Genomic DNA, 16,897 nt, shown 5'->3' on the forward strand with positions numbered 1-16,897 from the left:
GCCTCGGATTGGCCAAACGAGCCTCTCTGGCACCACCCATAAGTCCTAGGGAGCTGTTCATTGGCTTTGGCGCGTTCCAGGCACGCCCTCTGAGCACTGGTACCGCCATGTTGAGAAGGTCAAATTGAAAGAGACAACAGGGCTAAGCCCTGAAACTAGTCTACCATCGTCGCCCCTCACTCTTGCTTCCGGTCTCAGCAATCTATTTCCGCTCGATATCTTTCTTTATGTTTCCGAGTATCCCAAACCCTGTTCACTAGCCTTGATCAGGTTTTGATCCATTTTCTGCCCTACCGCTTGTTCTTTTTGTCTTTTTAACGCATTCTGTTGCAAAGAGGACTGGGACTCAAACGGGTTTGGGATCAATCTAATAACCATTTTCGGGGATCGGGGAGTTGCTGACACGTGGGTGCCTTAGCCACGTGTTCCCGAATTTCACATTTTAGGGTCCTATCTAGGTTGCTCGGGTCTCTGCCCCACTTCTAGCACTTGAGGATTATCTGCGCACGTTTAATGGAGTGTTGGCTCTACCCTGGGCGCCTCAGATATGGCTCATCAGGCTACATTCCTGGAAGAACCTGTGGTCCGGGCCCAGCGGTTCCGATTCTCTGAGGAGGCAGGACCCGGAGGGAAAAGGGCAGTGCTGGAGGTCCACATTCCCCAGGTGGGTAGGCCGGCAAGATAAAGAGCAGTACTTTCCCCACCCCTGTGACATTACTTTATTTAGGCTGGTGGACAACTGGAATCCAGCTGGACTGCTTTCTTGAATTAGGCAGACCCCCAGCAACCTGGAGGAGCCTCTGTTGGTGGGAGGCCTTTTGGTGAGGCAGTTTAGGGCCCAGCAGCAAGTTCGTTTCAGTGTCCTATGTGGTGCAGTCGAAAGTAGCTTTGGAGTGAAAGGACTGAGTTTGAATCGCAGGCCTACCAAATTCTAGCTGTGTCACCCTGAGCAAGTCACTAAACCTCCCTGAGCCTTGGTTTTCTCCTCATTCCATTTTCCCTCTCTCTGTCTTCCAGTGCACTGGCTAAGTCTCAGTCTGAAATGCACTTCTTTAAAACTACTCTTCCCCAAATTTTGTTCGGTTGTGTACAACATTTCGTGATTCCACTTGGGGTTTTCTTGGCAAAGATATTGGATTGGTTTCACATTTGCTTCACCAGCTCATTCTACAAATGAGGAAACTGAGGCAAACAGGGGTAGGTGACTTGCTCAAGGTCACACAACTAATGCCTGTGGCCAAATCCCTTCCCCAAATTATCTTGCCTGTATTTATAGTCCTATTCTAACCTCCATTTAAGTTCTTTGGGGGTATGGACTGTTTCATCCTTGTCTGTATGCCCAGTATCTGCTGCTTAATATTGAGTGATAAAACGGAGATATTTAGTATCTCCATAGCTTTTTTGAGGTTTACAAAACACTTTATAGCCATTATTTCATCTTATCTTCACAACCTCAAGAGGAAGGTGCCATTATTATCCCAATTTTGTGGTTGAGGAAACTGATGGAGACTGAACTTAAAAAATGATTTGCTCAGGGTCACTTGCTATTGTGAGGCTGCATTTAGTCGAACATTCTGTACCACCTAGCTGCCTACTAGCAGTGTCTAATCTTGCAGGGTTGTGGGGGAAATACTTTTTAATTCTTAAAGCATTACTTGTTAGCAGTTAGCAACTCATTTTTAATATAGTCTAAATGAGTAGCCTTGAAGTTCCACGAGTTTAACCAACATCTCATAGTCGCATAGATAGTACAAATTAAAAGGAAGGATTTTTACCAGCACACTATGCACTTAGCCAGGATGTCTCTCTAAGCAGAGGTACGATGGTATATTGGGGAAAAATATTGGATTTGTACTTAGAAGCTTGATTCAAGTCCTTACTTTGCTGGTGATTTACAGGGCTAGTATATCTACGGTCTTGTTTGAACCCAGGTTTTCCTGACTCCAGGCCCAGATCTTTGCCACCAAGTGAACAAATAGGCTGACGTGGAACACTGTCTTTACAAATTTTTTATTCAAATCCACAAAGCATTTATTAGGATTTAAAATGTATGTGTATATAGAAACATCTCTATATAATACTCACTTGTTTGGTGATAGCTTTCAGTACTGCAAGGATGAAGAGAAGAGGAATACTGACCATAGAGTGTTAGGATACCAAGGGAATGGGGATAAAAGAGGGAAGGCCTCTCAGCATTGGTCTAAATGAATATTCAGATGCTACAAGTATGCTATTAATGTGTATATTTCAGCTACCTAATACTATATGGCACTATTGAAGAATGATTAAAAGCTGAACTGACTCCAAAATACTTATGTAGTGTTTGTGCCCAGAGGAAGTTGGGAAAAGAGCCCTCTGAATATTTCTATTTCCTTAATAGGACATGAAATTCCCTTAACAAGAATTCACCTTTTCCAGGATATTTGTTGCCCAGCTGACACCACACTGATGGTGATTCATTACTAGTCCATACTCTTGGGAGTGACTTTCAAAAGCAAACTACACAGAAACTCCAAAGGTGGGAAACCTAGAGGCAGATGCAAAGAGTGGGCTGCATCTAGGCTGGACTTGGTTTCCTGCAGGACAGTATTATTCAAGGAGCAAAAAGGTACTAGATTGTAGTGTCAGAGCACTTGGGATACAGCAGTTTTTTGTTTTTTGGGGTTTTTTTAAGCCAGTTTTGTACCACCTGGAGACTTTATAACCAACGAGAATGCTTTTGCCTTTTCAGGTTCTGCATTTTCAATATGGCATGTATATTTGGCCTTGTGCTGTGGTCTTGGCTCAATACATTTGGTATCACAGAAGTAATCTGATTGGCAAAACTGTATTAGAGGTAAAAGTTTATCAGATCTTACAATTTTTAGTTTCCTTTCAAAGATTGGCAGCAGTTTCTCCATGAGTAATTTCCTAATTCCTCTCCATGCTCACACATCCCCTAAAAATGTTTCTATACTTTATGTAATAGCTGTTATAGAATGTAAGCTTCTTGATGGCAGAGTACTTTCATTTTTGTCTTTGTATGTTCATAGACCCAGGCATAATATAGGAATCACACCAGATCATTTACAAATCAGGCACTTGCCATTTGCTGTTGAATAGCAGGCTTCTATTAAAATAGGGTTTTCTATTGACTCATTTCGTTTCCTAAACAAAGTCTTAAAAGATGTTTTCTTAATACAGGAGTTTAAGATCTAGACAGATGCACTTCAACATCCTCAAACTGATTCTGACATTTCTACCGAAAATGAATTTTAACACTGCTACTCCACTGTGCAAGAGACTATTCCATCCACTGAAAGTTGTGGACTAATTTGTATTTTGTCCTGTGAATTTGGGAATTATCAGGAGACCAACAGTTTAAAGGCTCAGATTGTTATAGATGTTCTCCAGGGTTAACCACAGGTGACCTTGGCCTTTTATTTGTGGTACTTGTGAAGTAGTTTCTTGTTAAGCTCCTACAGAAATAGCATCTTCTGAATTTCCCCAGAGAAGTCCACTATGTGGGCCTTACCCTGTAAGGCAGTCTGGAAACTGCCTCTGTAAAGGCTTATACTACAGACCCATCAAAATCCTGGCCACAGACAGCTCACGTCTACTCTTGTCCAGTGAGTTAGATTGCAAAATACATGGTGACATTCACCCACTTGAGTTGTTAAACTGGAAAGACTTTTTTCTTTCTTCTAGATAGGCAGTGCACTTCCTCAGAAGACAGTTATCAGATTGTACTAACCTCCTAAGGATAATTTTTACTCACCTTATCACAAGTTCAGTACTTTTCAACACTTTTGTCTAGTATAGATATACATGCCTAATTTTTACATATAACTTTCTGAGTTTGCCATTTCAGATTGGAGCAGGGGTGAGCCTCCCTGGCATAGTAGCTGCAAAATGTGGTGCTGAAGTAATTTTGTCTGACAGCTCAGAGCTACCTCATTGTCTAGAAAACTGTCGGCAAAGCTGTCAGATGAATGATTTACCCAACATACACATTACTGGGCTCACCTGGGGTCAGATCTCTCCAGAACTGTTGGCTTTACCTGCCTTGGATATCATTCTGGCCTCTGATGTATTTTTTGAACCAGAAGGTAAGCTTCATTTAGTGACTTTTAGGAATGTATTTTTAAGTGTCCTTCAAAGATAAATCTTAAGTATTCAGGTATCAATTTAGTAAACTTAAATCCATATTATATAAGAGAAAAACCTTTATTCACTAAATTGTTCCTACAGACTTTGAAGATATTTTAACTACAGTATACTACTTAGTACAAAGGAACCCTCATGTTCAGTTGTGGACTACTTACCAAGTTCGAAGGTAATCTAGAAAACACCATGCACCATTAGTTATAATTTATTCTTGTTCTGTGCATTCTGGCTGCTTTAAGAGTTTAATAAGGGCAAAGAGTTGTTCATTAGTTACAAGCACACCATAGCAGCTTTGCAATATTGTAAATGTAATTAAAACTTAGAAAAGCACTCCTGAACTTTTTAAGCAAATTAAAAGGTAACCTTGGCATAGTTAAGGAAAAAGTAATGATTGAAGGGGGGAGCCAACTGCATTGTTAAGAAAAACTTTTATTTTCTTTAGTGCTGAGTGTTCACTTGAAGCTTTGCTCTACAAATGGGAGCTGCAATGTATCCATATTCCTCTGGAGTCTTTTGGTGCCGACAAAGAACATCTAGCAGAATCTGCCCTTCCAGGAAGACATACTGTTGAAATGATGATCATTTCTTTGGCAAAGAATGTCCTCTGAAGTGTTCCTATGTCTCCAGCAATTTAAGTCCTTATATGCTTCTTCTGAACAACATCACAATTATGTTTAGTGTGCTTGCTGCATAGTAAAGCCACTAACAAGCCCACCCTTCTCAGTAGGAACCAGAAATAAAAATTTGCAGAGTATTGTGTTTAAAAAAAAAAAGGAAGAAAAAAAGAAAAAAGAAAAATTGCTAACCATTTTAATGTTTATTCACTTGGCTCTGATAAAATAAAGCTTTAGTGTAAACCAAAGCATGCAACCACCATAATAAATTTTACCTAAGAATTATAAGACTTAGATCTTTAGTCCCAAGAGGATAAGTACTTGGTGACTCTCACCTTTGTAACAGGTGAAAACTATAAATGGCCAATGCAGGAGCTGTTGACAGACTACTTTGGTACCTTGGTTTTAGTAATGAACTCGGGTATGTGCCAATTTGACAGTACTACCCAATTTTAACTCAATGGGGAGAAAAAGGCTCAGTTGAAAAAAAAATTTAAAAAAAAATAATTTTACTTGAGTACAGTCAATAATGACATTCACAGGTTAGTTGCATAGGTCTTTCAAACTAAAAAAAAAAAATTAAGACCAAGACATTGAGTTTAGAGAAAAGCTAACATCAAGAAAAATGTTTTAATTGTAAACTACAGAAACAGTGGTTATAATACAGAATATCATAAGCAAAAGATACACCATGTTATCAGTACTTACAAAGGAATGCTTTCCTTAATGTTACATTTTTCATATGCCAAGTTCATACATGAAGATGATCAGATTTACCATTTTTTTGGGGGGGAAAAAAAATAAGGTGTGTTTATCATCAGCTAGATGTGCTCACTGTATGCTCCGTAATTTATATGCAAGGCCCGGGTGACTGGAAGTGCAGTTGTCAGGCATTTTAATAAACTGGACAGCCATTTGTTTCTGCACGACAAGGCATCTTTACACAGGAGCAATCAGGAGAAAACAGGAAACAGCCAAGCACTCTGCACTGCAACACGCCACCTTAACAGCTAACCAGCATTACTCAACTGCTACACAACTGCGCCTAGTGCACAAAAATACATAAGAGAAGAGATTAGAATTGTGTCTGATAAAAGAATCCTTTCAAAAATTAAGTCTTGTCACCTGAAAAGTCTTATACAAATTTGGGGTCAGATACTATTTAGTATCTGAAAGTAATTAGTATTTTACAAACAAATTTACACCAAGGTTTTGTATATCTTTTTTTAAAGGAATGAAGGCAATGTTGAGTTAACTTCTCTTGATAGCATTAGGCTATTCAGCATGTAATGGCTGCATGTTTCCTCAAAACTCAGGAGGCCACAAATTAGGTTAAGGGAGTCTGTTTAATTTCAAACAAAAATCAGCACTATATAAACAAAAATGAAAATTTACCTCAAATATCCAAAGCCAATAATGAAATCTGTAGTCGTTCACTTCACTAAATTACAAGAAATTTGAATAACAGCAACAAAATGGCACATAAAATGAAGTTTGCCATCTGAGGCAGCTTAAAACAAGTTAAAAAGTTAGACAAAATGTTACAAAATAACCTTTTCAATAGCCAGTTGCTTGTTCCAGGGACTCTTCAATGGACTGAATGTGGTCTTTCCCCCCAAGTCATCCATTATGTTGCTTTCTGCCGTATCTAGGTTTGAAAAGAAAGAAATTCAGCCAACTTTCCATACAAAGACCACCTAGCATGTGGTTAACTTCAGGCCAAGTTCCTGGTTATGCTGGAGATGGCCTTACTAAAAAATTTAGTGAAATTTTAGAAAGTTACAATGCTCTATACCCACCCACATAGCGTAAGACCTAATTTGAGTTTTTGCAAAAAGCGACAGCATAAATTTAAAGTCTGGCTTTCCTTGACCACGAACCAAAAATGAAGAGATGAAAAAGGCTGTATTCAAACCATTTTTACCTTGAACCCAGTCTGTTTAATACCAATTAACTATGTTATTTTGCTTATGTGGGAGAAATAACCTTAAATGTCACTTAAGAATTAACACTTAGCTTTAAATCTGAGCTACTCAGGCCCCTTTACTTTTAAAAACAGGACCAAACAATTTGAGGAGTTAAAGACACACTATCCTTTCCCACCCTGTGTTCAATTTTATTTCCCCCCCAAATTTGGTGTTTAAGAAATACTTGCCAAATCCATCAAATTCCCAGTCAGTACATCAACTGAGGAACTGAATATTGTTTAAAGGATAGTGCATCTTTAACATTTAAAGACAAACCTGCTCCAACACACGCCCACAGAAACTGGTCCCTGGAGGATCAGCCAAATCAGTTAATATCTGCAATACTGGCCAATATTCTTTTAGCAAACAGGAGACCGCAGCTTTAAAGGGGAAAATGCAGATGTTGGATAAAAACAGCAAGAAATAATCACTTTTCATTAATAGGTCTCTTAACAGTTTAACCAAATAGCCATTAATATCTAAATAAACATAATATTTTTTTTCTGCACACCCCTGGCTTTGATATTACTCCCATAGCTGAGTAACCAGAACTCCTAACATAAGGAGTTTACTTTAGGTCAATTGGCTTAAGAACTACTCCAAACCCCACTTAAGTGCTATTGTGTAAATCTGTGTCTCCCGGTTTAGGAGATAAACCCTGGATCCTCAGACATTACCATGATCCTAAGATGAAACAGCTCCTTCCTCTTCAGGAGACTTGGGGGGGCTCTTGGATCGAGATCTAGATTTTGATTCCCTCTTCGATACCGGTGGAGGACTTCTGGATCTGGACCTGGATCTGGACCTTGACCGCGATCTGGAGACCGAGGAGGACTTGGATTTGGATCTACGGGCCGACCTGGACTTGGAGGTAGATCGAGATCTGGATCGGGTACGAGAACGAGACTTGGAGCGGCTGTAACGAGATCGGCTTCGGGATCTGGAGCGACTCCGGCTTCGAGAACGGCTGCGGCGACGCCGCCTCGGGCTAGAGGCAGAAACAGGCATAACAGGCAGGGTTAGAAAATACCAAGTTCGGCCCCGCCCGCGTGCTCCCGCCCAGGCCGCCATTATCTCACCCCACCAAGCGCCGCCATTTCCCCAGTCTAAGGGGGAGGGGAGGCGTTCTCTCGGGGCCGCCCGGCTTCACAGGCCAGGCCCGGCTACACCCTGGAACCCCAGCGGCCCAGAATCTTGCCCCAAGACATTACGAACAAAAGACTCCGGTGGGGGAAGGGGAAATGTGACCACGTGCCCCCCAGTCCCAGCCCCCGCCATTTGGGCCACCACGTGGCCACTCGCGCCCAAGGGGGCACCTTCCCTCCCCTCACCCTCCGTGCCTCCCGACTCCAAGGGGATAAATGGGGCGTAAAATCAGCCCTTGGAGCCTTTAAAACCGAATCCAATTCACCACCCCTCCCCCCATGACCTCTCTTCCCCTCCCCGCCACCCCAGAACCCCGAAAAGTTACCGCCCCCCTTTTACCTGCGGCTCCGGCGTCCGTAGCCGCCTCCCCCGTACCTGCGGGGCGGCGGTCCTCGGCGGCTATGGTGGGAGTCCGGCGGGCGGCCATAGCGGGCCATTTGCACCCGCAGCTCCCGGCCGTCAAGCACGGCGCCGTCCATGGCGTCCATAGCGTCTTCGGCGTCGCGCTTGTCGTGGAAGCGCACGAAGGCGAAGCCACGGGACTCCTTGGTGTAGCGATCGCGGGGGATGTAGACATCACCCACCCGGCCGTACTTCTCAAAGACTCGCCGCAGAGTGTCGGGCGAGGTGCGGTATGTCAGGTTGTCCACCTTCAGGGAGGTCATCCCCTCCACGTCTGGGGGAGGACGCCCGTAACTCATGGCCGGCGAGAGCTCGGCCCGAAGGCTGCGCGCCGAGAAATCAACGCCCTGGGAGGGCCCGCGCGCGCTCAGCTAGAGGCGGCAGCAGCGACCCCGACGGTTCGCCGCAACTAACAGGCTCCGGTGACCCTTTCTCTTCAGAGGGGCCCACGGTTCGGTCGGTGGAAGGGGATTTAGAAGAACTTGGTCCGGTTTCACGACCCTCGAGATGGTTGCACGACCTTCCTCCTCCCTCACCTGAAAAGTAACTGAACGGGGCGCTACAACCCAGCGCCCGTTTATCACCCTCCTCACAAAATGGCGGCAGCGCTACCCGGAAATGAAAACTCTTGAGTCATTAGCTCCGCCCCTCGGCCAATCTGTGTAATCCAGTCTCCTCTCGGCCGCCCTTCGATTCCCCGCCCCCACTAAGGGCCCGGCTTTAGGAGGGAAGGCCCCGCCTGCAGAGGGCGTCGTTCGCTGACCGGGTGAGCTTGGCGGGAAGGGGACCTCCAGGGCCCGCCACACGCTTTTCCCGCCCTCCACTGGACGCTGGAGGCCCCTTCCCCTGGAAGAGGGCGGGGGTGGGGAGGTAGTGAAGGGTGGTGGTGGCCCTTGGCTCCGCCTCTCCCGGCTCCGCCCCTCACCGTAAACCAGTGTAGGAGCTCCACGCTCACCCTGGCAGAGGCCCCAGCCCTTCCAATTGTCCTATGGGCCTACTGCCCCACTAGAGTCTCCCCTTTAGCTCCAGCCCTCCGGGGCCCCTGCCGGGTCCACGCCCCCTCACGTCCGCAGCCGAGGAGTGGGTGTGCCCGCCCCGGCCTAGTCGCCTCGGGACTGCATTTCCCAGCGGCCCCAGCGCGCCCCTACCCGTGCCCCATCAGCTGACAGAGCCGCCTGACGGGAGAGGCACTCCCCGGCCCGGGGCTGGGGAGTCACAGCCGCCACCCACCAGAGTCCTGGGGGTAGCTGTCCGGTCTGCATGTGCGGAAGGAACCCTCGTCCCCAACCCTGGAGGGGGTCAAGCCCCGCTGCCTCCGCCCCTTTCGTGACTGACTCCCAACCCTAGAGCCCACCCCTCTGGTTTAGGCTCTGTCACTCCTGACCGTTTGTCTCCCCAGGGATCTCGAGCGGGGTCGGTGCTGCAGCGAGAGCCGAGGCAAAATGTCCCCAGAATCCAAAAAGCTGTTCAACATCGTTATTTTAGGCGTTGCCTTTATGTTTATGTTCACTGCCTTTCAAACTTGTGGGAATGTGGCGGTGAGTGGTGCTCTATTTTCATCTTCAAATCTACCTGCTTGTTATGAGTCCAGTAAGCGTTGATGCACATGAATTATCAGAACGATTCTAAATTACACCCTCTACATCCTCACTCTGCCACTACCCAGCTCCCTCTTCTCTTTTCTTTTTTCTGTCGTTGGTTATTTGGCTTGATTTTATGTGTGTCAGACACGCCGCTTATTCCTCCTTAAATGTGGGGGTTTAATCATTGCTGCCCCTTGTTCCTCCTTTGATTTTGTACTTGGATAGGTAGGTGAGTTTGCCGTAGTTATTTTACTTTTTGATTATAGCATGTGCTTTATTAGTGCTTGGAAGGACAAGGAAATGAAACCCTCAACCCATAGTTTTAGTCAATTTGTGTCAACCATTGTGCTAACTAGTCCTTCTAGTACTGTGGTCCTTCATTGTAGGGTTGTGAATTCTCTAATGCTGTTTCTAGAAATCTAAAGGATAGTTTCCACAGAGGGAGCTTGCAGTAGGCATTTAGTAATTCCTTTTGTTTTTCACACAGCAAACTGTTATCAGAAGCCTAAACAGCACAGATTTTCATGGCAGTGGATATACCAGGTATAGTATACTAGTTCTGTTTGTTTTATTGAACTTTGTCCAAATCATATTGAATGATATTTAAAGCACTGAACTTTAAAATCAAGAAGCTACTTGTTAATTATATGACCATTGGCAAATTATTTAACCTCCCTGAGTTTCCATATCCTCGTGTATGAGAGTACTTGCATTGTGTACCTCACTTCACAAGGTGATTGTGATGAAAATCTCAACTTCAACGTGCTTCATATATTCCTTTACAAAGGTGGTGGCCATTATCACTATCATCTCTACTTGTTCCTTTCCATTTTAAAATCTGATTAAGGCCTTGGTTGGTCTTATTTTTCTCTACATATCAGTGTCATTAAAAAAAAACACATATAGTTAGTACCCAGGTCTAAAAGGGAGGGAATTTGCATGGTACTTTAAACGTTTCTCTACTTTCCCCATTTTTTTATGATAGTGGTAGACATCTGGGGGTATCAGGTAAAGCACTGGCCCAGGGATTCAGGAAGATCTGGGCTATAATCTTGCCTCTTACACATACTGGTTGTGTGACCCTAGGAAAGTCACTTCACTTCTTAATGCCCCTAGTGCTTGGAAGTTACAGAATTGTTGTTGATCTGCCCAGGTAAAGAGAGCTAGATTCCTGATAGAGTTTCCTGTTACCAATGAAATCATAAGTCTACAACAAAATAAAAGTAATATTACCTTTCATCAAAAGAAGCCTCCAAGTGTTTTTATAAATTTCTGTTGGGAAAATGTTTCAGTCATGAAATCATTTCTTTAAAGCTAGAAGGGAACCAATAAGACTTTTTACCCCTCTTATGTTACAATTAAGGAAACTGAGACCCAAAGTTCTTTGGCCAAAGTCCTTTTTTACAGATGGATAAACTTGAGTGGCATAGACTTGTTCAGGCTGCAAGTAAGTCATATTTGAACAAAGAAATACAGTTAACTTTTTTTTATAGGAAGAAAGAACAAAAGCAGTGTAGTTTCCCTACAGTTTGTGTGTTCGAGCTCTCACCAACAGTTCAGTTTCTTTCAGTTTTTATATTTTGTCATTTACTTCTCCTGGGTTTGACCTATATCATGTTAAGTCATGAAAAGCAACGTTGGCTGGTGTCAGGAGACCTAGGCCTCTAAGCCAGGAACATTTGGGTTCAAGTCTTGCCTCTGACAAATACTGGTTGTGTGACTCTGGGCAAGTCACTCTCTGGCAAGAATATTTAATTGCTGAAAAGGTTCCAACCTGTACTGGTAGCAGTTCCCTCACCTGGAAGTTCCCTATAACCAAAGAAATCATAGGTCCAGTCCCTATGCCTATTTTATGTCAAGTAGTAAGCATGTAATTGTCTTAAGTGATTAATAAGATAATATATGTATAGTGCTTTATCCCAGTTAATTCTGAAATTCTAACTTGATAAACATTATTTTGTGATAGCATTTATCAATTTTAAAACTAAGAGATAACTTATTTTGGCTTTGTAAACTAAGTTTAGACCCTAAAACTGAGTTTTTTAACTTAGCACAAATCGCATTCTAGTGAATATCCTTGGTAGCCAAAGCAAGTTATTCATAAATTTTGCTTGACCAGTATCACTGGTGTGCAGATTGTAGTTGTGGAAAGTGAAAATTCACTTTTGAGTAACTCGGGTTAATATCCATGTTTTGTGTTTAAAGATGTTAAGTTATTAGAAGGGAATTTTAGGGAGCATGATACTAAGGTAAGTAACATCATGTTTACAAAGGAAAATTATAACTAAGTATTCTAGATTTGGAAAGCAATACCTTTTTGAGTAATTATTTTGGATACATTCTAGTGAATTCCAGTTCACACCAGTACAGATTAATACAGGCTGGTGGTCTTGTTTTTATAAGGATCTTTTAATGTTAATAGGACGTTTTTATTGAAAGAAAAATCTACAATATATTCAAATTGATTTTTTTAGAAAGTCATTTGAAACTTCTTAGATGGCATTTCACAATTTTTTTCCTGTTTCTGTTTTTTCCTGCTTTTCATGTAGCATGGCAATTATTTATGGAGTGTTCTCTGCTTCAAACTTGATTACACCTTCGGTTGTAGCCATAGTGGGACCTCAACTATCTATGTTTGCTAGTGGTTTATTTTATAGGTAAGTAGCATTATAGTATATCATTTATTTCATCAGAATGCCATTAGCATCTTATAAGAACTTTTAAAAGTTCAAATGTTTTCTAACCTGGCTTGATGTGAACCTAACATTTTTTCTAATTCTAGGGAGTATTTCATCAGTTTGGCTATTTTATACTTCTTGAGGCATTCTAGATATTAATGTAATTAAGACTTCGGGAAATCTTTTGCTTTTTCTCAGGAATTCTGTAGTGTTCATTAATTTTTAATTTTAAAAATTACTTTGCATAAAAATATTTGAGAGTAGTGAGCTTTCAATGAGGAAACCAGGCCAATGAGTTTGAGTTAGGTGAAAATTGGAGAAGAAAATTTAGCCCGAAAGTCTTATTTAAAGCAACAAAATTTTATTCTGTTAAAGGACAGTTCAGTATGGTGTATAATTCTTGTTCATTTGTTGAAAGGTTATGTATAAAAGAAAGGAAAAATAAAGTAAGGACATTTGTATTCGTGTTTTGTATTACTGGAAATAGCTTGATATAGCAACTTTACTCATGGTATCTGAATTCTTTCCTGAGAGAGTTGAACAGAACTTCCATTGAGATAGTTTAGATTATTTTTAATTGGCCAGAAGTAGATCACTGCTTGGTGACTAAATTTTTCAACCTCTCTTTGTTCTGCTTATCCACTTGCAGGAAGCCATTTTATCCAACACCTACTTTATAAAATGACAGTAGCTATAGCAGAAATGAGCAAATCACATTTTTCCCTTTTAGAAACTAGAGATGTCTTAGAACTTAAACTTTAGAGGAAGGATTCACTGACATTGATTCTTGGAAGGCATTATTGGCATATTTTGAATATTATTTGAAGATAATAAATTGACCTGTTATATTTTAGCATATACATTGCCGTTTTTATCCAGCCTTTCACATGGTCCTTCTACACAGCATCTGTTTTCATTGGGATTGCAGCTGCTGGTAAGCATGGCTTTGTTTTCCTGCTCTTTATTTTTCTGGGGCTTATCAATGATATCATTTGTTTGTAAAATTAAGTGAATTAATTTCTTTTTTTGATTAACTTTGTTTTTCCTTTTAGTACTTTGGACAGCACAAGGAAATTGCCTTACAGTAAATTCAGATGAAAATACAATTGGAAGAAACAGTGGAATTTTCTGGGCACTCTTGCAGTCCAGGTAGAATTCTTATATGAAATCTTTTTTCTTTGATTATTCAAATCTGCTCAGCAAACTCATTCCTTTGTAATTCAGTGCTTAATCCTCAGACCTTCCACATCAGTTAATTTTGTTAAGTTTCCAGATATATGTAGCGTTATGCTCAAGATTATAGAACAGGGTGAGGAACCTGAGGCCTCAGGGCCATATGTAGCCCTCTAGGTCCTTAAGTGCAGCACTTTGACTGAATCCAAACTTCACAGAACAAATCCCCTTAATAAAAGGATTTGTTCTGTAAAACTTGGACTCGGTCAAAAGGCCACACCCAAGGACCTAGGCCGCTTGTGGCCTTGAGGTCGAAGGTTCCCCACTCCTGTTACAGAATGAGTTAAAATATGCAACCTGTATCTCCAGGAATTCACAGGTACAATCACAAAGAAGAAAATACAAACATATAAAAGCGTAAGATAAATTATGTTAACCAAATTAAAAAGCATCACATGGTCATGCTGTTGTTATCGTTTAAGATTATCTTGGTATCACTTTCATGGACCTTTTCCTTTGTTTTGATAATTCATATGACTGTAAATGCAAATAGTTATGTTGAGTCAGCTGGCATTTATTAAATACCTACTAGGTGCCAGGCACCGTACTAAGCACTGAGGATACGAAGAAAAGCAAAAATAGATCCTGTCTTCAAGTAGCTTATAATCTAATGGCAGGAGACCACATGTAAACGACTATGTACAAACAAGATATATACAGGATAAATTGGGGGTAGACTCAGAGGGAAGGCCTTAAGATTGAGGACCAGAAAAGGCTTCCTGCAGAAGGTAGGATTTTGTTTGAAACTTGAAGTATGTAGGGAAGCAAGAAGGTAGAGATGAGAAAGGACAGAATTCTAGGCCTGGGAGAAAGCCATTAAAAATGCCATCACTGGATCAAAGAATGTATAGTGGGAAATAAAGTATAAAAAGACTAGATGGCAGGAAGGGGCAAGGTTATGAAAGGCTTTAAAAGCCAAATAGGGTTTTACATTTGATCCTGGAAGCAACAGGGAGCCACTGGAGTTTATTGAATAGGGAGCTGACAAGATTAGGCTTATGCTTTCATAGCTGAGTAGAAGATGGACTGAAGTGGGGAAAGACTTTAAGTGGGGAGGCCAACAGGAAGACTATTGCAATAGTCTAATAATGGTGTGCTGAAAGACTGGACCAGGATGGTGGAAGTATTAACAGGAGAGAATGGAGCATAGGACTTGGAAACAGAGGGAATAAGAGAGAGTGTTGAGTCCATCTAGATTTAGAGCCTGGGTGACTGGGAAGATAATGGTTCTATCATGAATACAGAATGGATCCCTAATTTCCCAGGTCAGAATGCCAAATGAAATACATATTTAAAATAATAGAAGAATAATTTCTTCATAGATTCTTATAATTCAGGAACTTAACTTGTTTCCAAGTCATCTTGTTACAGAGTTCTAGTACATCACATGATTCAGAATGACTTTACTTTTCTTTGAAAGGCTGCTGTGAATCAGGTCACCAGCATGACAAGAGATTTTGTTCCATTTGTAGGGACAGCACATTATTTCAGATCTCAATTGTAAATTAAATTTTTCCAAGCATGAAATGGAGGCGTCGTCATTTTTGTTAATTATTACTGTAGGGCTAGTAGAAAGTCTTGGGGAAAAAATACATGTACCTTTTTTTTTGTCTAAAAATACCTGAATTCACTTTTTAAAATTCTTAAGTAGTATTTTAATTTATCCTCTCACCTTTTTTTCCTCCCAGCTTGTTTTTTGGAAATCTTTACATTTATCTTGCTTGGCAAGGAAAAACTCAAATATCAGGTTTGTATTGTTTACTTTGTTTTTAATATACTGTTTAGGCCCCATTGATAGCTATCATTTGTTACTTTGGGCATTGCTATAATAAAACTTGAGATTCTAGACTCTTATTTTCATATTCTGAGATTTTTAACAACCTTAAACTAGCACTCATTTTGTTTTTCCAATAGAGTGGATTGCCATGCTTCAAATAGTACTAAAGACTTTTAAAGTCATTGGTGAAGTTTTGTTGTGGATTGAGGGTTATGCAAGAAATACTTGATACTTAATCAGGAGAAAATCTTTGTACTTTGTTTCTTTTAACATTGCTCTGTAATGACAAAATGTGATTTTCTTTTTGTACGTTTATTCCTTTGGGGTGGTACCATATCTGAAACATAAAGGCAAGAGTGGAATTGACATTTTACCTCTTATCCAAAGTACATCAGGTTTTATTGATGCATTGAGCAAGTATTTAAATAATCTAGTGTCTTAGCTGTTGTTAGCCTCTGTGGAAAAAATACAAATTTAAAGATTATTCATGTAATTAACACTGGCTACCTTTTTTCTTCAGAGAATGACCGAAGAACAGTTTTTATTGCTCTGACGGTGATTAGCCTTGTGGGAACAGTTCTTTTCTTTCTCATTAGGAAACCAGACCCTGATAATGTATTGGGAGATGATGAGTCCTCTGATAATGAGAGTCTGGAAGTCAACATGTAAGAACTTTGGAAATTAATCTTTTTTTTTTCCAAGTCTGTATACATGTAGTCCACAGGGATCACCAATCTCTTAACCTCTGTCTATCATCTCAAAAGCTAGACAGTTCCAATAGTTTGAGGAAAGACAAAAAGAAATTAAGAAAAAAGGAAGAAGAAGAGGATAGAATGGAAATAGAAGGAGTATTATATAAAAGACCTAAGTTCTGATCTTGTCTTCACCACTTGGACAAGTCACTTTAACCTTTTTTGGGTGTCAGTTTCCTAACCTCTATAGTTACTCTCTAGTAGCTGTCTTAAGGACGCTCACTAAAATTGTACCTGAGGGATGATGCTTGATTTCCTTCAAATTGGATGAATTAACTTCAGTTATCAAGTGCCTGCTACATGCAAGGCACTATGGTAGATTCTAGATTATACTGTACAGGTTTAAATTTTTCTAGAAAAATTTCAAATGAGCACTGAATGTTATTTTATGTTGTTTATTGAAAATAATGAAGTTTAAACTAGCACTTTTCAAACCATTCCTTCTCAAGAGCATATTATAAATCTAAAAGAAGATATATCCCAAATCATCTTATTTACTTATTTTTGTTCAGCCTTTTTTTCTGGTTTATTAAAGACCTACGAGTTTGGATAAATTCTACCCTTTGGTTTGAATGCTTTTATTAATGGTTTATATTTTG

General features: G+C 40.8%; 3 protein-coding genes across 8 annotated transcripts in view; 2 read left to right on the top strand and 1 right to left on the bottom strand.

The window, feature by feature from the left end:
- The first annotated feature begins 8 nt into the window (after window positions 1-8).
- Window positions 9-5,012, top strand: METTL23 (methyltransferase 23, arginine). 2 transcript variants are annotated; one of them, XM_020965961.2, is made up of 6 exons: window positions 576-664; window positions 2,419-2,608; window positions 2,732-2,836; window positions 3,851-4,088; window positions 4,231-4,315; window positions 4,589-5,012. In XM_020965961.2, the coding sequence occupies exons 3-6, from the start codon at window positions 2,753-2,755 to the stop codon at window positions 4,752-4,754; spliced, it is 573 nt and encodes a 190-aa protein (XP_020821620.1). In that variant the 5' UTR covers window positions 576-664; window positions 2,419-2,608; window positions 2,732-2,752; the 3' UTR covers window positions 4,755-5,012. The 2 variants fall into 2 exon arrangements, with proteins under 2 accessions (XP_020821619.1, XP_020821620.1); XM_020965960.2 differs by lacking the exon at window positions 2,419-2,608 and having other exon boundaries at window positions 9-664.
- SRSF2 (serine and arginine rich splicing factor 2) lies at window positions 4,556-8,864 on the bottom strand. Of its 4 annotated transcripts, none has more exons than XR_002320583.2 (4): window positions 8,213-8,863; window positions 7,405-7,715; window positions 7,004-7,107; window positions 4,556-6,408 (listed from the first exon to the last, which is right to left on the bottom strand). XR_002320583.2 is itself a non-coding variant. In XM_020965965.2 (3 exons), the coding sequence occupies exons 1-2, from the start codon at window positions 8,572-8,574 to the stop codon at window positions 7,412-7,414; spliced, it is 630 nt and encodes a 209-aa protein (XP_020821624.1). In that variant the 5' UTR covers window positions 8,575-8,864; the 3' UTR covers window positions 4,556-6,408; window positions 7,405-7,411. The 4 variants fall into 4 exon arrangements, 2 of the variants coding, with proteins under 2 accessions (XP_020821624.1, XP_020821622.1); XR_002320584.2 differs by lacking the exon at window positions 7,004-7,107 and having other exon boundaries at window positions 4,556-5,805; window positions 6,314-6,408; window positions 8,213-8,539; XM_020965965.2 differs by lacking the exon at window positions 7,004-7,107 and having other exon boundaries at window positions 8,249-8,864.
- Window positions 8,865-8,949: 85 nt separating this feature from the next.
- Window positions 8,950-16,897, top strand: part of MFSD11 (major facilitator superfamily domain containing 11) — a 28,563-nt gene continuing 20,615 nt past the window's right edge. Inside the window, exons 1-8 of one of the 2 annotated variants that reach the window (XM_020965956.2) lie at window positions 8,950-9,041; window positions 9,675-9,813; window positions 10,346-10,401; window positions 12,408-12,515; window positions 13,391-13,470; window positions 13,589-13,685; window positions 15,458-15,516; window positions 16,067-16,211. In XM_020965956.2, coding sequence (XP_020821615.1) covers window positions 9,718-9,813; window positions 10,346-10,401; window positions 12,408-12,515; window positions 13,391-13,470; window positions 13,589-13,685; window positions 15,458-15,516; window positions 16,067-16,211 — 641 coding nt within the window. In that variant the 5' untranslated portion in view covers window positions 8,950-9,041; window positions 9,675-9,717. Of the gene's footprint in view, window positions 9,042-9,191; window positions 9,814-10,345; window positions 10,402-12,407; window positions 12,516-13,390; window positions 13,471-13,588; window positions 13,686-15,457; window positions 15,517-16,066; window positions 16,212-16,897 lie in introns of those variants that run through there. The other variant, XM_020965955.2, reaches the window with a different exon arrangement.

Source organism: Phascolarctos cinereus, unplaced genomic scaffold, assembly GCF_003287225.1.
Source record: "Phascolarctos cinereus isolate Bilbo 61053 unplaced genomic scaffold, phaCin_HiC Scaffold_5;HRSCAF=322, whole genome shotgun sequence".
Classification (NCBI taxonomy): domain Eukaryota; kingdom Metazoa; phylum Chordata; class Mammalia; order Diprotodontia; family Phascolarctidae; genus Phascolarctos; species Phascolarctos cinereus.